This window comes from Calypte anna, chromosome 11 (assembly GCF_003957555.1).
Source record: "Calypte anna isolate BGI_N300 chromosome 11, bCalAnn1_v1.p, whole genome shotgun sequence".
Lineage (NCBI taxonomy): Eukaryota > Metazoa > Chordata > Aves > Apodiformes > Trochilidae > Calypte > Calypte anna.
Genome location: NC_044257.1, coordinates 18,264,992 through 18,290,141, shown reverse-complemented (window position 1 = coordinate 18,290,141; position 25,150 = coordinate 18,264,992). Strand labels below are relative to the sequence as shown.

The 25,150-nt window shown below is 39.2% G+C and overlaps 1 protein-coding gene across 1 annotated transcript in view; it reads right to left on the bottom strand.

Annotated features, from left to right (window-relative positions):
• The window catches only part of BANP (BTG3 associated nuclear protein), a 135,061-nt gene that overhangs the window by 102,703 nt on the left and 7,208 nt on the right, over positions 1-25,150 (bottom strand). Inside the window, exons 2-6 of the mRNA XM_030457659.1 lie at positions 21,577-21,721; positions 21,027-21,121; positions 19,532-19,731; positions 2,937-3,059; positions 1,426-1,601 (exon numbers count right to left, since the gene is read on the bottom strand). Coding sequence (XP_030313519.1) covers positions 1,426-1,601; positions 2,937-3,059; positions 19,532-19,731; positions 21,027-21,121; positions 21,577-21,646 — 664 coding nt within the window. The 5' untranslated portion in view covers positions 21,647-21,721. The remainder of the gene's footprint in view (positions 1-1,425; positions 1,602-2,936; positions 3,060-19,531; positions 19,732-21,026; positions 21,122-21,576; positions 21,722-25,150) is intronic.

The following is a 25,150-nucleotide window of genomic DNA, read 5'->3' as shown; positions in this document are numbered from 1 at the left end:
GACCTCCACAAGGAGTACATTTGATATGTGTTTTCCCAGCACAGCATCAGCACTACCTGCAATACAATTATTTTTTTTGAGAGGAATGCCTCAGACTAATTCCCCATTGTCTAAAAATGAAATAATCTTCAGAAGCAACCCTGTGTCACAGCTTACACACAGAACAGAATCTAAAAGCTCTTCCTGAAATTGGTATCTTGTATGAGTATCCATAAGAGCCAAGATCCCCAGGTTCAAATGCCTCAGAACAGCAATTGCAGAAACAAGCTGACCTTCAAGTTTTCAAAGCATCAAAGCTTTCAAGTGTCTCATTTGCCACCCAGAATCCTCAGCCAGTTCAGGCACCTCTGAATGCACTCTGAAATTCTCAGCTTCAGGCTGTCTTGAATTAATCCTTACCACTAATTGTATCCTAACCTGCTTACACCCAACAGGCTTTGTTACCAAGAGCTGCAGTCATGCAGAAGAAACTGAATCACTCCAAAGTTAGAGCCCTTCTGTTTAAATGTTAGAGATCAACAAGACAACATCTACCTTCCAAATACAACTGTGCTGCAACAGTTTCCTTAAGTATCTTATTTGTCCTTGGTACAGCAATGTAAACATGAACTACCACATCCATCAATACACTTAATAAACACTCAATAATATGTTAAAAAATAATTAGGAAAATTATTAAGTGGAAATCTAGGATTCCAATTACATACTTTGGTATAAAGAGAATCACTGATACTTTCAAACTAATCATAAAACATAATTTATCAGATCTTATTTTCACCTAAAATTCAGTCTCTCTTATCCCAGATTCTTTGTGATTAAAGTATAGCAAGTAATATTCATTTCAGTACTTCAGTATCAGATAGAATATATTTATGAGGCTCATCAAAAATTCTTCAATACACTTGCCCAAGACCTGAGGAATTTTCAGAAAAACCTGAAGCACACACTATCCTGTTAACACAAGCTTCTTTATAATAACTGTTTACAGTTCTACAGCAAGTATTTTACTCTCATAATTACACAAATGGACTGGCTTAGTAAGTTACAGGAGGAGATGGACTTGTAAATTCTGTTTCCCAGAGAAGGCACTTGTTCCCCTGAAACAATAATTCAACTTGGTGTGAGGAAATCTTCCAAGTTGCAAGTGTTAATTTAAAGGCTTTAAAATACAAAGCTACACTGCTATGGTGGGGAATACTTACATTTACAAGCTATTTTAATTAGCTGTTCTGCTTGTAAAAATTATTATTAAAAAAACCACCTAAAAGAACAAACCAATTGATTCATTCAGATGAATCCTGGTGCTTGCTGCATAGCAATTCAAGGTTGGACCCATGAGATAACCTGTGAAGCTTGCAGCTGAATCCCAGCTCATTCCACCACCACATTTACTGCTCTAGTAGCCTTAGAGTTAGGTCAGCATACCTTCAGAGTTGAGAGTAATTAGTGTGACATTGTTCCCAATACTTTGGCTTCCTAATTGTCCACTGTTGGAAACTGAGTCACTGGCCTCAGAGCCACTCTCTCCATCTTCATTGTGACTGTCGTCGTGTCCTGGGACTTTCACCACTATGGTGTTCTGTCTACGTCCAGGAACAGCACTATGGAAAAGAAAAGGAGGAAAAACACAATCCTTTTTTGGGAAAACACAATCCTTCAGCAGGAATAGCACCATTTTTCCTTACTTGGGAATTGAAAACACTATTTGACAAAATTAAATGTATTTTAAAAGCGTGTTCTTTTAAATAAGCCTATTCCTGTTGTTCTGGTTTGGGCTAATTAACTCTATCCTGCCCCAAATTAAGGCTTTGGTTATAACTAAGAGCTATTCAGCAAAATAAAATGGAAGGGAAAATGGCAGAAGGATTAAAACATTTTAGATGCACACTTTCTAATTTTGCATCATCAGAAGTCGAGGCACAGTGTGCAAAACAAAACTTAAATAATTTATTAAAACCTATTATTTAAATAACATTTTCCACCCAGAATCTCCAGCTCCACTTAATTTCAAAACTGCATTAGACAGTACAAATTCTAAGAACCCTTCCTGGGCTGCTGCATCTTTGTTCTTCAGCTGGTGAAACAGAGATGTTGGCACATTCCCAAGTGATGCTGATGAAAAAAATCCGTAGCTATGGGCACTCTTTCTGTCAGCTGTCAACCAAGCAGACCCAATCCCAGCTCCTCCAAGGTGTTCTCTCCCCATCAAGAGTGAAGCATTTACTGCTGACAGAGGATTTCCCCCAGCACAACTGTCAGACAGTTCAGTGCTTCCCCCCCTCCTCTATTACGTAAACCATCCCTCAGTTCTGCACTGCAAATTCATAGAATGGGCTTGGTTGGAAGGGACCTCAGAGCTCATCAAGTCCAACCCTTGATCCACTCCCCCCGTGGTTCCCAGCCCATGGCACTCAGTGCCACATCCAGGCTCTTTGGAAAGATCTCCAGACACGGAGAATCCACTACTTCCCTGGGCAGCCCATTCCAATGCCTGATCACCCTCTCCAGAAAGAAATTCTTTCTCATCTCCAACCTAAACCTCCCCTGGCACAACTTGAGACCCTGCCCTCTTGTCTTGCTGAGAGTTGCCTGGGAAAAGAGCCCAACCCCCCCTGGCTCCAATCTCCTTTCAGGGAGTTGGAGAGAGTGATGAGGTCTCCCCTGAGCCTCCTCTTCTCCAGCCTCAACACCCCCAGCTCCCTCAGCCCTTCCTCACAGGATCTGTGCTGGATCCCTTCACAGCCTCCTTGCTCTTCTCTGGACCTGCTCTAGCACCTCAATCTCCTTCCTGAGCTGAGGGGCCCAGAACTGGACACAGGACTCAAGGTGTGGCCTCATCAGGGCTGAGCACAGGGGCAAATTGCTGCTGCAGAGACTGGTACTGATCTTTCAAAGGAGGGGAATGAAGGAGGAAGATTCCTGGAAGTGCTACTAACTTGCTCAGGATATTTTCCAGGGAATCCGCTGCTCTGCTCAGTGGCTCCTCCTGCCCAACCATCTTGGCTACGATCGAATTCTGTCGGTCGTTGTTGAGTATGACTGTGGTCTGAGGGACAACACTACAAGACAAAAATGAGAGAGGAAAATGGAAGGTGATGGAGCAAAGCTTATAAATAATACATTCACAGAGGCTTAGCGTTCAAACAGGCTGCTTCAAACCAGAGCCCTTGCTCCCAGCATCTCAGTTATGTATCAAAAGGCTGAAGCTGGTAATCCATCAAATTTGACATCCGTACCATTTCAAGACCTCAGAAATTCTTTCAGAGGACAGATGGCTTCAGTGGAGTTATATAAAAGTCCACGACCCCTGGCAACGTGATAAAGAACTCGTCAGCTCAAGATACACAGGAGGAAGTCTGTAAAACCACAGCTCTGAAGAGCCACCAAATTCTTGTCCTGAAAAGTCTGAAAGTGAGCATTTTCAGAGACACTAATTACATGGAAATGCACCGTTTATAGTAGGAGAATTCCTAGGGAAAAAAAAAGTATTGCAAAATTGGATTAAGTTTAAAAGCATGTGCTGGGGCTTTTGGAGGGCAGAGAGATGAGTGTGGTGGTGGGGACACCAGAACAGGGACAGACTCTCAGTTTAAACAATGCCAAGACTGCTTCTTGCATGCATTTTACACACAAAAAAGTGTAAAACAAGAGAAAAGCATTTAGCATGTGAGAAACCAGAAAGGCTTCACTATCACTTATGACAACAGTGCAGAAGGAAAGAACTTGAGCAGCCTTGCACAGAAGAACACACTAAATCTACACTATAATGTAAAAGTAAATAGGAAGAGTTGTGTCCAGCATGTCTTATCAAGTAATTTGGTTTCAGAGATCATTGCCATTATTATCACACTATTATTCAATGTTGTAAGGTGTGGTTTTGATATTTAAGACTGTTTCCACTATGCTCATGATAAACTTAAGGAGAGAATTAGGAAATTTGTTTTCTTCTTTCCCTTTGCTTCCAACAGTAAAGAGCCCACTATTGTTTTTACTGGTCCAACATCTCAAACATGACTGATGGTCATTTATTTTTCCTCACTGTATTCCTTGGCTAATTGTTGAAACACAAATTAAACAAACCTGATTACAGCAACTCTGCTTTTCAGAGTTGTTTTTCAGCTGTTATGACAGTGCCTGCTCGCTTGAATATTCACAAGTCTCCATAAGACTTTCAGCACTGCAGCATCCATCATTTAGATCTAAGGAAGAGATAAGAAACTCCCAGAAGAGTTTAACAATAAAGGGATCTCAACTTTGGCAGGGATCAAATGGTTGACCACAGGTTTTCTGGATGAAAAAAGAGCCTCAGGGCCTAATGCCCTGCCTCCCTCTCACACTAATTGCAGCAAATGGGATTCCTTGTGGGCTGCCAATGATCTCTTGGATTGCAAACCTTGGGAAGCTCTGGAAGGTGTCTGACTAATCCTAGACAAGTACAGAGTGTTCTACAGCTTGTCATGGGTATGTGAAGTTCAAATTAAGCAATAAATGGAGGGGGTTCTGTTGGGTTTATGTTTTCATAGCCACCTTTTCAAAATTTTCTCCATCATCAAGAGAAAAAAAAATCCACATATTTCTGGTTAAAAATAAAACCAAACCTGGCAACTTCTATCTATTTTCTCCATGTCAGCAATGCATTTTAAGAAAAACACATCAAATACTTGATAAAATACTGATCCATGGCAATGCTGGCAGTCCCCAGTCCAGCAGCAATATGCATTCTCATTACACTTCCCAAAGAGACACGTTTGAAGTTTTTAGGGGCCAGTTTCCAATGTTCAAGAATTTTACACTTCTTTTTAGACAACGTTCTTTATCACCATCTTTCTTGCAATCACTTCTGAATGCCTGTTTAAAATGTCACTTACCAAAGCTTATTTTTAATGAACACTCTGAATAATTAATTTCAGCTGGAGAGATAAATGCAATAAAATTACATTTATAAAGGCCTTACGATTTTGCTCCTATTAAGTTTATACTTGAAAAAGAGTCTTAGCACTAAAACTTGATATCAAATAAGGAAGAGGTTGGAGGGGGGGGTTGCCTTTTTTTTTTTTTTTTATTAAAGAATCTTCATTTTTAAGGAAGACAATCTGGAGAGTGAGCTGGATGACACACAGCTAATTGAAGTGAATTTAGAATAAGGAAATAGTTTTCTCCAACCCATCAGCACAGATTTATCCCCTCTTAAATGCATCAATGTGTGCTCAAGCTTCCTTACTTCAATGCATATTTTTTCACATATATCCCTAAACACTCATTAAAAGGCTGGCTGCTCTCTTAACATTTAACTTTACCCAGTCAGCAGAGGGGGTTATTGACAGGGAAAATCCACCTCCACAGGTGTTTTGGGAAAAGCCACCAACTAAACAAACTATTTCCCTGATACCAACTTCCCTGCTATATAGCAGAAGGCAAACCTGACACCACATACACAAAACAACCCTCTGTAAGGGCACAACAGCTGCCAAATTGTCCCTCAACTCTTCAACATTTGGGAATCAGCTGTTGTCAGCTTGTGAGAGAAGTTTGCTGAATATACACGAAATTAAACAAGGAATTCTATGTCAAGCCAAAATATTGGGACAACCTGAGAACATCCATCAGGGGGAATCAGGCCAATGTATCCTCACACTGGATTATTCCAGTTTCTTTTTTCAGTCTGTAGATCCCATAAGGTGAAGCAACTTTAATCATTACTTATGTCCTACAATACAGAAAACAAAAATCACAAAGAAGGAGGAGGAAAGCTGCTGCTGTTCACTCAGACACCAAGCAAAGCAGCTCTCTCTGAGCACTGCCAGTACTCCACTCATGGAGATAGAAAGAAAATATTGAAGGAGGTCAGGAGAAGTGCTTCAGAAACCCAGTGTTATTGCACAGGCTTCAGAACTTTCCACTTGTGTTCACAATAGTCCTTTCCCTGCAAGCCTTAGGACTGGGGAGAGGCTGGTTCTGCAGTTTGCCTATTCTTGGACATAATTTAGTAAAAAAACTAAAATGGACACAACCTAGAAATCTTGGGGAATTTTTTTTAAAATGCAGTTTATCAAGTCATCTATTAAACAACAGGTGAAAATATTTCTTAAAATAAACACTAGATAATTATTTTCATGTGTGCATATTTAGCCTCTGTGGGGTACTGTACTACAAATGATGGTTTATATTTTGCATAAGAAAATTGCTGCCAAAAGTAATTTTCAGTATGGAAAACGTGTGAGTCATTGATACGATCATTAATCTGAACTGCTGGTTTTTCCCTGCCAATAACCTGGCAATCACACAGAACCCAGCCAGTGGAATAAAAGAACTTTTGGCAATCCCAGGACCATCATCTCTTCCTCTTCCCAGATGAGGTTTTCATTTAGAGAGAAAAACAAAGCAAAAGGAAGTGCCATTTCTATCTTCCACCAGAGACAAGATCAAAAGCATTTCTCCAAATGGATGCAAATCACATGTGAAAATATCTCAGGCTGTAATTTTCAGGCAATATGAATAAGCACCAGTTCAGGGAGTAACTGCAGCAGTGCTCAGTCTGGTAGAGAAAAGGGAGTCCTCTGCTTTAGACCATCCTAGGCCTCTGCAAATAGGTAAAGAAGAGCTCAGGGATCATATCCTGCTGCTGCTACATCTGTGTAATAATTCATAATAATAATTCAAATCAATAATAATTCATGGTTACAAGGGCCACAGAGTGTGTGCTCCTTAGCTGGAGGGCAGAGCTCCTGAGGACACCATTCCCATAGTGAACATGTTAGAAATAAAATAAAATATCAAAATCAATATCAAAATATCTAAATAAATCAGGAAGGCAGGAGTTGGAATTACAGTTGGTAGACTGATTGTACCAAAGGCAGCCAAACACTGCCTTCAGGGAAGTGAGACTGGGAAAGAGACCTTGAACTCCAGTGTCTTCCAGTTTACTGCTGGGGCAACCATGAAGACTTCAATGGATGGCTCATACCTGGGAGAGGGCTCTGGAGGAATATCACAATTAGTGAAGAAAAAAGAAAGAAAATCTAAATGTTCTTCAAATGACATAGAAAAAAAATGCCTTTTTAGAAGTGTGGGGTTTTCCTTATTTTTTCTTTTTTCTATTTTACTAAGACTTGTGTTCACCTGAAAGAACAGCCATTCTTTAGAGCTTTTCCTCACTCTTTAGGAAGATGTTAAAATGCTGCTTCCTCTGCCTTCTGCACATCCTGCTAAGATCCTCTATCCAAACAGGAATGAGAAAACTGGCTGAAGAGTTTCCACTGGTATACACATGGTATACATGAACAGAACCATGAAGGGGCAAAACACACACAGAATCACATTGGATTTATGCCAGAAAAAAAGAAAAAAAAAAAGAACAGAGCTCCTCATCTCAAACAAAGAATGCAAACCTGCCAACAACCAAACCATTCAAAGATGAAATCCAGGGGGACACCTGCTGAGGGTCGAGAGCTGCATGGGCACTTGAACAGTTAACATTTTAATGTCTCTAAACTGTACATTTGCCCAGTCCCAGCCCACTGCCAGAAAAGCAGCAGTGTTATCCATCATTGTCAGTAACAGTTCAGCCATCAAAAATTATCTTTGGATTCTTTGCATCTGGAACATCACAGAAGAGCAGACATTCTAAAGACAGAGCTAATGCTTAGGTCCCACATAAAACCAAGCCAAAGTACACCAGCCATCACTGGAGAGAGAGGTTCATGGATCTGGAAACTGAGAAAGCTGTAATCAATTTATAATAAAGATAAAGCAAATCCAGAGTTTATTAAAACATAGTGTTAACAGTTTAAGAACATCAATTTTTCAGCTGAAAGAGGAGCCAGACATTTTCCAAGTAACAGAATACATCTATATAAAGCTCACTGTACTCAGCCTTACCCTACAGAGATCCTCTGAGCTGGCTGACAAGCAGAAAGATAGGAATTACTGGTTTTAACACTAATTTTAACTACTGTTAAAAACTGTTGTGGATTATTCTGCTCTGAGAGAACCTAATCACACCTGTACAACCCAGTGTAATCACCTGGAAACAACACCACCCATTTCCAACTAGTTCACCAACTAACCAACACCCAGATAACACCACAAGTGACCCAAAGAACTCAGCACTTCAAGATTCTTATTTCAGGGATTTTACAACACCTCTCTGGTAACACAAACCACTTCATAACCCTTTTAGGTTTCTTTTTTCTAAGAAAGGAACAAACAATTTACTTTATTTTGAACACAACTGAAGCTCCATAAAAATTTAATGCATAGTGGAACTGCATTTGTAGGCTTGGCTGATCCTGAACAGTTACTATGAATGGAATTATCTACTGCAGGCTTAGTACTAAAGTAGGAATTGGTGTGCTTTTAGAAAACATTGTAGGAAACAAGAGTAAAGACTTGGAATTCCTTATTATACAATTAGCTACTTCAACATTTCTTCTCCAGATTTTCTTACAAATTCTAGCATATTGTGACTTGCACACCACAAGAAGTCTGGGGGTGAAGGAAGCTGCATTATGAACTGGCTTTCAAAACCTTAGTTACAGTAACTGCAGCCTTGATGTTCACCAGATAAACTGCAAATAAATAATTAGGTTTCTGCAAGAAGAACTCAGACACACAGCCAATTTGTGCATACTGCCTATCATGTATCTCTGTTTTTCTTGGTTCTCATGAATACCCCAGCAGCTCTGCACACCTGCCACCACACATGTTTTTATAGAAAGGCCAAGGATGCTGCTGCCCCATGAGCTGGTACTGATTCTTTGGTTTCCATATACCCTGAGGGGATGTTAAAGAAACCACTACAAATGATATAATTTTAAAAATGATTATGTGCAGATTTCCTGTCTCATACTCCACCCTTCACTATGGAACAAAGAGACTGAGCTAAAGATATGCAAAAATGTACAGTTCCACCAAAAGGAAAAATTCTCTTTGGAAAGACATCCAGATTCCAAACAGTGTGCTTTTTACCTTTGGAAATGTATCAGTTAAAGAGAATCTGCTGCCAAAAAAAGCAGATGGGAGACTGGCTCTTTGCCACCTTACCAACCTTGCCGAGACCTTGCTAAGATGTTAGGTTGTTTCATCCTTTTGAATCTCTAAATCTCTCTCTAGTTCCTTTCCATCTCACTTTAAGGCTAGGACTCTCCAAAAATACTGGAAGTTATTTCTTTTAAAACTGGACTATGTATTATTTGCCATAAGTTGGTTTTGCAACTTCAAAGCAATGGTATTACTGGTACTTTAACTGGGTGCCAACTGGTACACAAACTGTTTTGAAACTCAACTTAAATTTCTGACATTTAAAGGAAGATGTAAATTTGCCCCCTTTAAATCACAAATTATCTAACTGCTCTCCTGCTCTCCTCTTCATTCAATTAAAAACCCCCAACTTACAGGACAAGGTTCCAGGGAGTATTCTGAATGGTGACTTTTCAAACTCCCAAGCATCTCCAGAGACTGCAACCTTAAAAATATTTAAATTCTCAACACTGGAATCCAAACTAATACATAAGGCTTTTCTGCCCCCTTCTGTTTATTACATGATTGATAAATTACTTACACATAACATACACTTCCACAGTCTGCTTCACTGCTTCAAGTATATTGAGGTCTTTATATTTTCACCAACATATAATCCTAATAAACATTTTCATCAATTTTCCAACATTTGGGAGGTAAAGGCTGCCTGCTTTCATTTAAAGCAATAATTCTTTTCAAAAAGGAAAAAGGAAAACCTGTAGCCATATGAAGGCATTTGTCCTGAACCAGATTTCAAGTCATGCACCCTTTACATTTATTTCTTGAATGCAACAGCTGGCTGTGCCCAAGGAACCACAGCATTAAATGTTCTAATTACCCCAAAATTCATTTACTACGACCTTACAGGAGTTGGCAAGGGGGCAGGTTAATCCAGATTTTAATACTACTATAATTGGGTTTAATTATTCTTGGACACTGGTAAATGTCCCCCTAATCTGTGTATACTCAAAGCCTTTGTGATCAGGATTTCTGCCTCTCTTTTCCACTCTCAGATAGCCTTACAGTCAGAGGATGTTGATTTCTAAATTCCCTGTACATTCAGTTCTCTTGTTTCTTAATTTCCTATTATGAACAGCCACGTGCTGCACCCAGTTTTGGGGCAAGAGCTTTCACATAGGGTTTTTCTTCACAAAATTTAAAGAAAAGGTCTCAGATGCAGAACAAAGTTCCTGTTTATGAGCTAAGTGGGAATAAATAAACTGTTTACCCACACGTGGTTCAGAGAAAGCACAAATTATTTCTGATGCTTTAAACCTCCCCATTTAAAGGATTTTACATTTGTCATGGACAGGAAAACTTACTGTATGATTACCTGGGAATAATAAAATAGTAAGCCTTGTAACACACCTACAGAACTGAAACCTTTATCTGTAATTTGAAGGATTATTACCCAAGACATTATTGACAGGGTCCTGAAAATGATTGCTGAAAATCTTAGCTAGCATTAGATTTAAGACTTCAAAATTCTCTCTTTCTACAAGAGTATTTCTAGTCTTTCAAGCCTCACAGACATGGTGTGAACACCCAAGCCATACACATTCTGTGTGTTTCTCAAACATAAGTTATCAGCTCCTACTTGCTGGGCTCTCATTTGACTCACTGGACTGTTATAAATGGTATTTCATCAGAAACCATGAAGAAAAGCTGGACTTGGGAGAAGGAATCACCACAGTTCAAACCTTGGTCAGTCTGAAAAGTGTTATAAAGTTCCATGGGTGAATTATTGAGCTCTCCAAACCAGAGATGAAATGTTGGTACTAAATTGTTATTTGAATCCCCTAACTGATCTTGCAGTCTCAGCCTAAATGCTATCTGGAAGTTATACATTGTTTCTGATTTTATCAAATCCCAACAAAAAAAAAATTACTAAACACTTGGCTCCTCAATATCTTAGTGCAACAATAATGGAATGTGAGATTCCAATGAGAACACTGCTGTGCAGGATTCTCAATTCCAAGATGCCATTTCTCCTTAGTCCTATGTGAATTTTAACTCCCAATAGTGAAGGGAGTGAGCATTAAATCTCCACAACCTGACAGCCTGTCACAAAAAACCCTTCACTTGTTGATGGTCTGTAACAAAAACCCCCAACAGACAGATAGCAGGGCAAACAATTTCAAAATATTGTCTCCAGCATGGATGTCCAAGGCAAAAATTACCATTGTTTGCACCACTGCTGCTGAAGATCTTGCAGGACACAGGAAATAATGATAAAAATCAGTCACCAGAGTTCTTAAACTATTTTCAATACAAGTTTACAATCTTTCTAAATATAATGGACAACAGAAATTCAGTTAATTCATTGCAGATACTTCTACATCAAATGCATATTTCACTGTAGGTAAAATTAAAATATGTCAATTGGTTTTCTTAATGCCAGAATCAACCTCAAGTTGTTGAGGCTGACAGGTTCTTGTGACAGATCAGGAGACTTTGGGAAGCATTGTCATGTTTTCCAGGGAATCAAAGATGTCAAGGGTTTGGTTGTTTGGGGATTTTTTTCATCCTGTAGCCAAAGAAACTGACTCTATGCAGCCCTGAGGGAAGAAATAGGGGCTGACATCTAAGTAAAGGATTCCTTTGACTGATTAGTTCAGTTTCATAAACTGAATTTTTGAATGCAAGACAGAACTGTAATTTTCAGATAAAAATCTCTACTACACCTCAAGAAGGTTCTTGGCTTTTTTATCTATCCCACTTAGATATTGGAAGCCACAACGGTTCTTCCAGACTAAAATAGTGCTCACCACTTGCTGGCATTACAAGGTGAGAGCAGCTCCATTCCTTCATTTTAAAAAAGCCACACAAAATACACTTCACAAATTCAGCTTGCAAATGAGATGGGGTGAGTATATCCATGGATGTGGGTTTATATCTAGATGTAGATATACACACACACACAAGAATGCATGTGTCAGAATCCCCTTTATCACCTGTTCTGCAGTAAGGATTAAAAACCAAAAAACCAATGGGAGATAGAACTGAAAACAAAAGCCCCCAAAGGTATGAAAAGGCACAGGGAAGAGCAAGGAATGCAAATATAAATGGAAGTTCAGATCCTGCCTCCCTTGGTCAAACTTCCACTTTACCAGAAAGCTTTTATCAAACTATAAAATTCTGATTATATTTATATGCTCTTTGAGTTTCAATACAAATTTTAACACATTAAAAGGAGTAAAACCCTCTGAAGTCATGAGGTTTTAATTACCTTTACATGCTGTTAACACTGACTTTGTTCCCTTACAGCGAGAGCACCCGAAATGAGCGTGGTGAAAAGAGATCAGACAATTCTGTCCTTTTCCTTCAAGCCCTTCTGTGCCCAGACATAAACAGACTGGGCTTGCATGAAAGAGCTATTCACCCCTGGGCAGCACCAGCACCCTCAGCTCTTCAGAAAACAAACCCCTTAATTTTAAACAGAATTCTTACTGGCCAAAGCTACAGACATGACACTGGAACTGGTAATTTAAAATAAATGTTTGCACACAGTGCCCCTGACTGATGACAGAAGGGGACAGGGTAAGGCTGATAATTTATTGGGACCACAGGGTTGAGTCCAAACAATGACAAAAAGTTCATCTGTGGGTTTGTTGACCACTCCCAGGCATAAAGGTTCCAGCTGAAGATGCTGCTGGATGAGGCCCCAGAAGGAAGCTCTGACATAAAGTGTAGGAAAGGACAAATAAACCTGGCTTGTTTATAGAAGATGACCAGGATTCCTGAAAATCTGATGAACTCCATCGTTTCTCCAAATAAAACCTTTATATTACATTCTGATGAACACCCCAAATTGCTGAGTGTATTTTCAAGCCATCATCTGTAACACTCCACTCCCTCTCACCCCCTAAAACCTGGCTTAATTTTACATCTTGTGCTGAGCTGCCTGCTGAGTTGTCTTGAGGACTGAATCTCCTTCCAGGGAAATATTTTTTCAGGCCTGGAGTTTAGTGCATGAGATCAGGCTCACAGCAGGCAGAGTAATGTACCTGCAACTTGAAAATAAACCATATAGCATATATCTTTCAGGACACTGTACTCCTCAATACGTGCTTTGTTTTAAACTGGCTACTTAAAAAAAAGAATTAAATCTTCCTGCAAATCCTTCCTGTCTTCCTTTCTTGTATTTCCAGAAAAGGGAAAGTTAGCTCTTAACTCCAGTTAAGGACAGAAATAATCCTGAAGGTTTAGAATGTTAACTTATAATTGATTTTTTTTTTTAAAGGGAAGAAAAACTTGCCATAAATTAAACTTAACAAACATCACCTGATGAGTTATAGAATCAACTGCTGCAAATGTGGGAAAGAGATTAACTTCAGACTGCAGAGACTCAACAGTCACTTTTTAGAGAAAAGAACTGAAAAATTGCTATTCTTTTTCAAGGCCTGGATTAGCATAGTAGGATGGTTTGTTATAACCTCTAAAAATCCTTATGATAAAAATTCAACCAAAAAAAAGAAATAAGCTATTAAACATTTGATAACATGAAATTAAGTTGGTCAAGAGGTTTGGAACTCACAGCAAAAAACATATACACACAAAAAATAGAATTCCAGCTGCTTGGTTTTTACACCAACACCTCAATTTTATTTCTTTAGTTGGTTTCCTATTTTACCCCTAAAAGCTTTATGCAGGAGCAACCATGGCTTTGCTGAAGATCAGTTCTTCCTTCAGTTCTTTCTACCCCACAACCCCCTGCTTACAATTTCATTTCAACCACTCTGAGCTTTCAATTTTGCATTATTTGACTGCAAAACCACTTGCAAACAAAGAAACAAGCACAGCAGAAACGAAGAGCTGGAACTTGGGAAGTCTGGAGCCAAAAGGTTTGCCAGCTGGCATGCTGCAAACCAAGTGGATGAACAAATCCTCTTCTTCCAAACTCATCTCACCCCACTGATTAAACTTCAGGGTAAACCAAACATATTAATGATCTACACCTACAAAAATAAAGCAAGTTCATAAATCCCATCTGCTACATGACAGCACTGAGCCCCCTCTTTTGCATGGAAAAATATTTATTTTGGGGTTTGAGACAAAAAAAAAGGACCATTTGAAACACTTCCACCTTACAAAGCTGATGTCCAACCCACTACCAAGTCTTGCTCTAGGTCTTTGCACAATAACTGAGTGCATTTAAACTCTCTAATTCCATTTAGCTCTCCAGTTTCCACTAAAGGTATAAATCTATATATGTACCTAGCTTTACACACACTAACCAGGATCCTTAATCAGTTATCCACAAGTGCATGAGGGAAAGAACCAGATCTGTGTGGTCTATATTTTAACCTCACCATGACAAAGGAAATACCTGAACAAGACAAGTATTCCATTTTCCTCTTGATTTCCATATTTCTTCAGAAATACTTTTATTATTAAGCATGAAAAAAAACTACTTTCAAATCTAAATCCTTAATTATTAAAACTAATAGAGTTAAAACATTGCTTTCAAATACATCTATTGACTCAACAAAAAATTCCCAAATAACAGAGCAGAATTTAAGTACTAAAAGTACTAATTGTACTCCCATTTGCAGAAAATACCCATAAAAACAAATGATGGAGAGTTCTGTGAAACCAAAACAAATTCCTATGTTATCTGAAGCAATCAACCTTAACCATTTATACTTGAGCTTACCCGACTCAGAACAGTGATTAATGGGGAGACACTGACAGAAATAACACTGCTTTTAGACTGAAATGTTTCACATGAAATCTTTTCTTCAAAACATGGGTAAAAAAAAAAAAAATTCCTTGTCACACTGCGTGTTCATCAATTTATAAATCACAAGACCCAGGCACATGCTATAAATTGCAGGCTTCTCATTTGAGGCTGCCATACTGACAGCCCAGGGGCACTGCACCAATCCTCCTATCCAAGAAACTTTCAGCAGCTACTGGAATCTTTGACCAGCATGGTACCTCATAAAGAAAAAGAAATTAAGAGGTTTTTAATACCATGCTGCCAGGAAATGCTGCAGACAGAGGAAGAGAGACAATCACTTCCTGCACAATGCTGGACAAAGCTCAGGATCACCAGGACAATCCATACACTCCCATTACTAATTTATTACATTATTTTGCTACTGCTCTTGGCTCTTCCCAAGCTCCATACAGGTCAACAGAAATTTTGCCATGGATGTTACTACTTCTGAAACCAGTTAGACATGTTAAAAGCTCCATTAACACTATGTCTTTCTAGGTAACCCTGATAGCCACGTGTTTTTAAGCCACTAAATACTGAGAAAATACTTTCTAAACCTATTTCTTTTTTTCCCCTTCGAAGAAAGTGAGATTTACCATCCTGCTGGTTTTCTCCAACCCCTCTTACGACCAAAGGTGATAAAAAGAAGGAGGTCTGAGAGCTATTTAACATCTGTTCAAACCTGTGGCTGAGGGAAGGAGAAGCAGCAGCCAGCTCCAGCAGTCCCAGAAGTTACTGTCACGGGAACAGAAGATTTCAAAACCCCACAGCAAGGAGTGGCACAGAGCATACAGAAAACAGGAGGCTTATCCAGGGCACAGGACAAAAACCTATACAGAACTCTGCTTCTTTACTTCTGCTTTCCCTGTGATGATTTACTAAAATACACCAGCTACATCCTCCTGTATTTTAAGGGCCTATTGCTGCTTCAAAAAACAAAAAACAAAGTTTGCACCTCTCAAATTCAGAATTTCTTCCCTTCAAAAGATGTCTTCACCCATTAGTTTTTGCTGCAGCTTGAACCTGGAGATCTAAGAAGTTAGAATTCTGTTCCTCTGTATCTCAGCTGTTCATACAAATTACTCATTACACAGCACCATCCCATCAAACCTTTCTTTTCTTCCTTATCTGCACTGCAATTAGCTAGTATGTAATGAAGTACCATAGCAGTGGATCAGAATAAACAATAAGAAGAAAAGGACTGAGAACACAATCCAGCTTTCATGAAGATGTACTTACACACTGTATCAAGAGCAGTAGGCAGTACTGTCATTTCTGAATTTAACATTTTGGAGTTTTCCAAGAAACATCAGCAAGCCTTCAAAAATCACATACCCAGAAAAGGATGTTGGAGGACTTCCACACACATCATTCCTCTTGTGTTTAATAAAGAGACAGAAAACAGAATGAGGCTCTAATATGCACTGCATTTCTGTCCTGGGAGCTACTAACACGGGGTGGTTCCTGATTTATTACAAATCTCCTTGAAAACTTCTACTTCATTTCCCTAATAAGTATTTCTAAAATCTTGGAAACCACAGCTTGGCACAAACCCACTATGAGTTATTCCAATAAATCAAAGTGCTGGGTTTATTAGAAAAGACAACTTATCACTGACCATAAATCTGACAGCTGTTAGAAAGGCAAGACTCCTGCCTCCCTGCTGCAGCTCTATGGGCAGATTATCACTCCAGTTTATAAGCACCCAGTGCAGACTGCTGCAGACAGCATAAAATTCCACGTGGTGGTCAAGGCAAGCCATAGTGCATAGCTGTGAACTCACTTGGCATGCTGTGACTACACAACTCCACCAGCAGATGACCCAGAAGAAAGCTCATCTGTCCAAGTTATCCTTGTTTTCATCACATGATGACCCAAGTGTATATCAAACTGACAAGTCATAAGAAATTAATTTTAAAAAGCACAAACAGCCCAAAGTCATGAAACTGGGTGAATTTACAAGGCACAGTTCATACCCATTACTCTGTGTGCTGCTGGAAAACAGCTTTTGGCTACGTTAAATCTGCACCTAAATTTTGGGGCAGAAATTATATATATATTAAAAAAAAATGTAAAAGAAAATTCACTAAAAAGTGGAAGACAAAAGATCCCAAACACTAAGGTATTTACTGAAGAAAGGATGGGAGTCTGCTTCCCTGGCAGAGCAGCACCATCTGGCTTTTGCTTACTGGAACCTTTTTGTTAAGAGAGGCAAACCAGGTATTACTGCAGCAGGAGGAGAAGGTGCTTGAAGAAACTCATTGAAATGCAGAAGCTGAAAATCCCTGCCCAAAACACTGAGTCCTGCTGGCAACCCTCCTGCCATCTGCAAGGGGAAGGGGAACAAGACAGAGCTGATCCAACACAACAGTTCATGCAGGCATTAAACTGAAAATGATCAACAAGTGATAAAGATTTTTATGAATGAGAAGCAGGGAACTCAGTGGAACACTGAAACTGCCAAGTTAAACACATACACCCCTAATTATTTTCTTTTGAGTCATATAGGCCACGGGCTGCTAAAAGAACAAAAAGCCCTCAGTACTCCATTGGCAAGATGCATTTGATAATGTGCAACTTCCTACCAACACTAACAAATATTTAGGGCAGAAAATCTTTACAGACTTCAAGGCTTCTCTCTGCATTATTATCAGGCTGAGAAGCTGTCAGCAGAAATTTGTACATCCAAAACACAAAGCACCAAGCTCACCATTAACAGGACAGATTTCTGATGGCTACAGAGAGAAAAAAAACCAAACACCAATCCTGTAAGGAACTCAAAATGTACAATTTACAGAGGAAAGCATTCACTGAACATGAATTAATAGATTCCCAAAGGGGCCGTGTAGTTCTGAAAATGTTTTTTAATTCTTTTGTGCACAAACCACAGGAAGAGGTTCAGCTTATGCACAGGAACTTGAAGACCTCGAATATAATGACCAAAAAAATTAGTAACAGATTTAAAGAAGGTTTATTGAGAAATAATTATTATCTATATTATTATACTATACTACATATAGTATAATACAACAATAATATAATAACATTATATATTATGTTATAATACATATTATATGCACTATTATATTATTATTACTATATTATTGTATTATTGTTATATTTTATACCCTCCCCAGTATTTAGTGAAAGCACTGGTGTAATATTTTAGTTTCTTGCTCTATGATCCATCCAGTTATTCCATTTGTTTTATTTCTTTTGTTATATAACTCAGCAACAATTGGCCTTCTGAACGTATGACTGGGACACAGGCAAACGTAGACACAACACCTATTGCAAAGACAAATTAAATGGAAAAATGGAAAAGGAAGATGTTCAGTGGTCAAGATGTTCATCACCAGCAAAAGACCAATAAAGGAGTTCTGAACTGGAGCCCAAACATTGTATTTCCATCTAAAAAGGAAAGTTGTGGTGGAAAAGTTTGAGGACATCAACTGTTCCAAACTGGAGAGGTGTCTGACCCAGCACAAGAAGGAGAGAATAATCAAATTTAGCTTGAAAAGTAAAAGAATATTTAACTTTTAAATCAAGGATCAAGAAACACATTGGTTTCTGCATAATTTTATATTTTTAAATACAAATTGAAGATCTGTTTAAAAAGATTAGGCTACATCCAACAGAAGAAATCACACTCAATGACCAATTGCAAGGTAACAACCTGTATGGCTACATGAGCAGGGTGCATCCCTACATCCTAAAATCTACAACTCTGAACTCTAATGGCAGTAAGGTTATTCCCCATCCTCTCCCATAAATGCAGGAACTGAAAGGTATCACAATAAAGTGCAATTACAACCCTGAGAGAATTTTTTTAACTTAAAATACCTTATTTAGCTCTAGAGTAGCCTACCTGAAACATTGATGTACTGCACTAACATGCCAAAAATATATTAAAAATAATTTTCAGCCATTGAGAAAGGTCAGAGAGAGTGAAGAAAAAGTTCAGAAGAGAGAAAAACAGACTGATAAAAGATGAATTAAATTAGTATAACTTGACTAGAAAGGTATGACATGTGAAAGTTGCCTGTACACCCTGCAGTGAAGAATAAAAAGCAATTATTTAGAGGAGTATTGAGGGTTTTTTTCTAGCTATACAAATAGGAATGAGGGAAAAGCTGTTAAACAAAAGAATCTTTTGATAAGCACATTTCCCAGGCTGGAATCACCTCCATGGTAAAATGAGAGGCACATCAAGATGTAGATATTTAAAATCATATCAGGGAACTCATACATAAAGGTGCTGCTGGTCAGACCTGCTCTTTCATCAAAGTAGATGAGATTATTTAAAAGATTTTCCATCTCCAACTTTGAAGACCAAAATAAAGACAGAGATTCTAGCAAGAGCCTTTAGAAAACAAGCACACAAACCAAACTCCACTCTGTTTCTGGTGAATTAAAAGTCAAATGAGAAACAATTAGAATGATGGTCAACTCATGGCCTCAAAACAACCACATAATAAATAAAAGGAAGGCAAAAAGCTTCTCTGAAGTAGCTGATGAGCCTTTTCCAGCAGCTGGATGGATGAATCAGCCTGGTTTAAGTCAAAATGAAAGGTGGGAAGAGCTGCACACTGTCCACAGAGCAGTGTCTGACTCTAGAGTAACGTCCTGAACCTGGGACAGAAATTACCTTCAAGATAAATTAATTCTACATTCACAAACAACATACCAAGCTCTTGACAGCTTTACAGAAAGCTGCAGAGCCTGAAGCCAGGGGAAGGGATTTAGGTTACTTGCAGAAGCAGAGTGATGAGTAATCTGTTCTTTTCTTACCATCTCACTTTATTGCAGGTCTGGGTAGCTCCAAGAGGGGAACCTGCCACCATGGGGACCTGGATGGGGCTGTGCTGTTTGTTCATGACAAGATCCAACTTCTCTTCCAGGGATTTACAGGTGGCTTCCAGTGCCAGCAGCTTGGCCTCGATGCTATCCAAGCGCAGGCATATTGTCTGATTAATGGAATAGAGGAATGACTGGAAAGGGGAGAAGGCAAAGGAAACTGAGTTGAAAAGGCTGGGGGATTTATCTGCAGCAACACACACAGAAGGAAGCTCCAGATAAATGTGACTAGAGAACAAAGGAATGAGCAGTGTGCCCAGTGACAAAACTCAGCCACACACAAACCTGATGGCATCCAGGAGCATTTGAGCATCTCTGGATTCTTCCAGATCCTTACTGAGGAGCCAAAAAGCATCCCAGCCAAACACATTTTCACCTAAGCACTTAGTTAGGATGATTTCATAGCCCACAAAATCATTTCAAATGACGTGCCAAAGCCTTTCATTCAACACATATAAAAACAAAAGGATTATAAAGCTATGAACACACTGTCCTGGATAAAGTTAAATAACATTTTCCCCTGCCCCAACTGATAAATTGAGATGATTACAGTGGAAATTATAACAGCACAAGTGACCTCTGAGACAATTAATGCCACTCACTTAAGTTTTCTCCTAAACAGCAAATCAAGAAAAGCAAATTTAGTTTTTCTAAGCAATTTGCCTGAAAAGAAAGCATTTTCTACTTGTTTCTTTGGAGAAATAAACCCCATTAAAGGGTAATGTTACACACATTCTCCTTTGCAAACATCAACTGTGCCATCTTGTGGCCTTTCCTTACAATTTACACCCCCAACCAAACTGGTTTGAAGTGCTGCAGCTCCTCTGGTGCTCTTTCAATACAGAGGTCTCTAGGACCATTTCAAATATACAGAATTACTCAGTGTGTGTGGCATTACTCCTATACTTAGGCTCCAAGAGAAGCAAGCAAACAACAACAACAAAAAAAGCACCAAAAAGCACACCAGTGAAAAGTGCAGGGCAAGTTCTGCAAGCACAGAAAAGCCTGAGCTACTGGGACTGAACCAGAATGGGTTGAGCTATTAGGAGAATGTTGTTAGCTTCAAATAATTATTTCAAACATGATGAAATTATCTAGAAACTAGAATATAAATACATGTTCAGGTATATCTTTTAGGTCAACCTTCTACATTTTATCATAAAATGTGCCAATAGTGTTGTTTGAGTCACCAGAATTAATTCTGATGGTATTTTATATTGGACATAAAAATCCTCCTACTGATTTTACCAATCATGCAGATTTTAAAACTTGTGCACTAAAATGAATGAAAACTTACAAGACAACTATAAATAATTTCAGTATTATGTATAAACAGTTCATTTTACATTCTTTTATTTTAAGATATTCCCCCAAGAAAGCCAACCTAGTTATTGTTGCAAATAAAACCAGAGAAGGGCATTATCATAACCTTAATAGAGGGGTCCTGGCAGTTAATTTCTATACGCTGACGTTTCAGGCCAGGCTCTACATCATCATCTGTCACTTCATGATTTGCCAACACAACTGTGAAGAAAAATAAGCATTGCCAAAGTTTATAAAACAAGAGGACATGGCTCACATTAAAAACACATTAGATGGCTAAAGCAAAACAATGTAAAAAGGCATTTCATTAACATAGTGCATACAGTTTTCTGGGCTTATTGTTTCTCAAAAAAAACCCCTCAACATTTATCCAAATCTAAGACTTCATTTCACATGCACTGAGGATTTAGCACTTAAGAATTATCTTGTATTATTTTATTAGGAACTTAGCCCAGTGCTCTCATTAGCTGATCTAGAGTACTGAAGATATCCAAGCTATTGAAAACTTGGTATGGAGTCTTGACAAGTGCCTCTCAGAAAAGAAAAAAATCTGCAGCCCTGCTTTGTATGCTCAAGAAAAGCTCAACCTTCCACTTTGTTAGCAGAAAATACTAGAAATGATCTTTCTTATGCCATGACAACCATCTCTACTGTACCTGGGTTATCTGGAGTCAAGTCTTCAACAGCAATCTGAACAACATCTGCCAAATCCTGTTCTGACATCATTCAGAACCAGGCCACAATATCCAGTCAAACACCACAGCAGGTCCCCAGAGAAGTGATTTTGCAAGTCATGCAACCCTGAAAAACAGCAGGGAGAGGCACATTAATACAGGTGTTTGATAGACCAACACTACCTTTGCTTTTTCATTCTTCCTCTCTAAAAGGAGATGCAGTTCCTAACAGAAGTGAGCAAGCTAGGAAGTGATCAGTGGCATCAACTCTTACTTCACATCACCTCTGTGAGTAAAGCTTTCTGGGCTAGGACTGAGATGAGAGTTTAAGCTCTTCCTGGCTGATCCAGAATCCCGTGATTCTGTGAATCCTGTGATTCTGTGATCCACTTTTCTGCAGTTTCCCTATGGATAAAGAGACCATTTCAGCTTCAGAGATGTGGCAGCTCAGCAGTGCAAAATCCAAAATCCAATGTTTTGGTTTAAATTGACCTTCCCTGTTTCAAAGGTTTGAAGAACATGCAAGACCTTTTCTAAATTGCAGGGGTTTAATTCACAAATGATCAATTAGTTCTTGCAAGTGATTAGACTTTACTGTTTGGCCTTGATTTTGCAACAGCACAGGGAAGTGCCAAGCCATGTTCCATGTGTAATTCCTGTGTTCTGTACAGATCTACATGCACCCAACTTCCTTACATGTAGGAGTCCTAAAATCTACAAAAACATTCAGAAAGCACCAAGAGCCTCCTTGCAACTAACTACCACCAGACATGAAGCAAAATGTGACTTTTTTTTTTTTTTTTCTGGCTATTGAACTTTACTGGTTTTTCTACAGCTCAATTCTGATAAAACTACTTTCAGAAAATGGTCCTGATTTGAAAGCCAAAGCTTTTCTCAGCCCTGCTCCCCTGGAATCCTCTGCCAATGTTATTTATTGGTGTTTTAAGAGAAACATTTAATCTGTAAAACTGAATTAAAATCACTGGAGCCATTCACACTTGTGAATGGCTTACAAATGGATGGACAACAAATACCAAGAGATCAGCAGATTTTTTTTTCCTCTTTAACCTGAAGCAAAAACCACACCAGAGATAATCTGAGGTTTACCAATGGAAAGGGTAATTCATCCCTTAACACTGACACTGAATCAAATCCAACTATGCATAAAGATTTTCCTCTTTCCTTCTTCCACTCGAGCACAAGAAAGCCAGGAAGCCAGACAGGTGGAATAGAAATTTTTGAAGAGATCAACCACAACCTAGAGAAGGATTTTGAGGCTGGCCTGAGCAAAGCCCCATCTCAAAAGGACTCCCCACGTATCACAACTGTTTACTCAAAATACCAGCACTGCCAATACTGAGTCATTTGAAATTCTGATCATGGCAAAAAAAAAATAAAAAATAAAAACCCAAAACTGTTGGGACAGGCCAGAGCGTGGCAGCACGCCCAAAAAAACCTGGCAAGCCATGAGTGCATATGGATGCCATTTTGGCAAATTATATTTGCCATTTCTGAGAAATCCTGGTAACCAGCCAGGCTTAACATAATAAACCAGCTGTGCTACAGTTACTGTTTCATAATCTTACATACTGCTGTACTACTGAGAACCCTGCCCTCAACCTGGAGGAAGCCTCTCCAGAGCCTAAAAAAGGACAAACCAGACCAAAACCCAACTTTGCCTATTTCCACAAGTCAAGATTTCACCCACTTCTAGCTACACACCCAGCAATGTTTTACACAACATTCCAAAGGATTCAGAATGCTTTTCTTTAAATCCACTTCATGTGATGCATATATTTAGCCTCCCAAAATTCTTTAATAAACACTGAAATTAATTAAATGTTTATTCAACACAAAGATGATTTCTCTCTTCAGACATCTGAGTCGTGATCTGAAAGGATCCAACCCCTTATCAGAAAGGAAGAACCAAAATCCTCTGTCCCAGAGCCCTGTAACAAGGACAGACCAAGCAGTGAGTGGCAGAACAGCTACTACACATCCACAGCAAAGCATCTCCATAACATTAGTATTTATTTCCATTTAAACAGATTTTATTACAACTCCAGTGAGCCAGACCCAGCTCGCAGGCTGCCAGCCAGCATGATGACAGAACACATTTCTGCCTTCTCAACAGGCAAAACAAACCAGAACTCTGCTGCCACCAGAGGCAGAGAGCTCCTGTGTCAAAGCAGAAGGGGAAAACAAACAAATTTGTTAGGAGTGCTGGATGTGGGGAACAGGAAAGCAGTGGCCATGTAAGATGTGTTGGGCACTGCAACCACAACTTGAATAAAAGCTTCTCTGCTGAATTCAGAATTTCAATTGATATGAGAAAACCTTTGCAGCAGCCTGGCCTTGCTTTCAGAACCAAGAGCCCAATAAAATTGAACAGGATGAGTTAGGCAGGTTTATCAGCTTTAAAAAGCCCCAGTCAATAAATTCAAAATAATAACTTTGCCAATAGAATTTCCACATATTTTACTCAGTGTTTACCAGCACCTCCTCATGCAAAATACTTTCTTGAAATTTGCTATATGTTCCCAGCTCTTTAATTTATTTTTTCTCTTTTTTTTTCTTCTGGCTGAAACCCTAGGACCCACTGATTCTAAATTAAGTGTATGTACACTGCTATTAAGGAGCTAATGGTGAAATATTACCTGGAACAAATATTAAGCTCTAAGAAAAAAAATATTAACAGAAAGCCAGGAAGCTGAGGATAAATTACAAGAGGACATGAAATCTGCCCACTCTTTCTCCCCCAAGCAGCACAGGGAATTTGGATCACCAGAGCAGTATTTTAGGGGCAATTTGCCATTATCTGGGGAAGGGCTATGGCAAGACAGCTCAGGGCAGGCAGTGGAAAATATCTCATGAATACAAACACCAAGGGAGGCCTTGGGCAAACTGACTCCAGCTGAGCTGCTCGGGTGGATCTACCCTGCACCCATCCCTGCTCCTCAGATCTACCCTGCACCCATCACTGCTCTCCAGATCTATCCTGCACCCATCCCTGCTCCCCAGATCTACCCTGCACCCATCCCTGCTCCCCAGGGCTTTTCTGGAGGTTGGAAGGGATGGATCCAACTCTTACCCAATGCAAGAACTGAACACCAGGTTGCAGTGTGGCTCAGAAGGATTTCCTCCCACTTCAGCCCTGGATGCCTTCACACCTCACTTCCCTCAAACGTTCCTAAACCTTCAGCCCTCTTGTGTCAGATCCCAGATCAGGTCTGTTCACCCTCTCCCTACCCTATGCCAGACACTGCTTTGGTAATCCTAGGCTAAGAAACCCAACAGAAACCCAGTCCTGCTGTATCAGGCAGCACAATGTAAAAATTGCATTATATTTTAATCATGGCAATAATCAGACACAGGAAACACACTGCACTACTTACTGCTTCCTAAGTGAAAAGTATTTGGAAAGAAAAAAAATTGAGAAAACAGCCCTGAGATCCCAAGACAGAACAAGCATCAACTACATCTTACAATAAATACAGTCCATTTCATCACCCATCAAAACTTTAAAATATTCATGTCCTTATTTCTGTGTTATGAG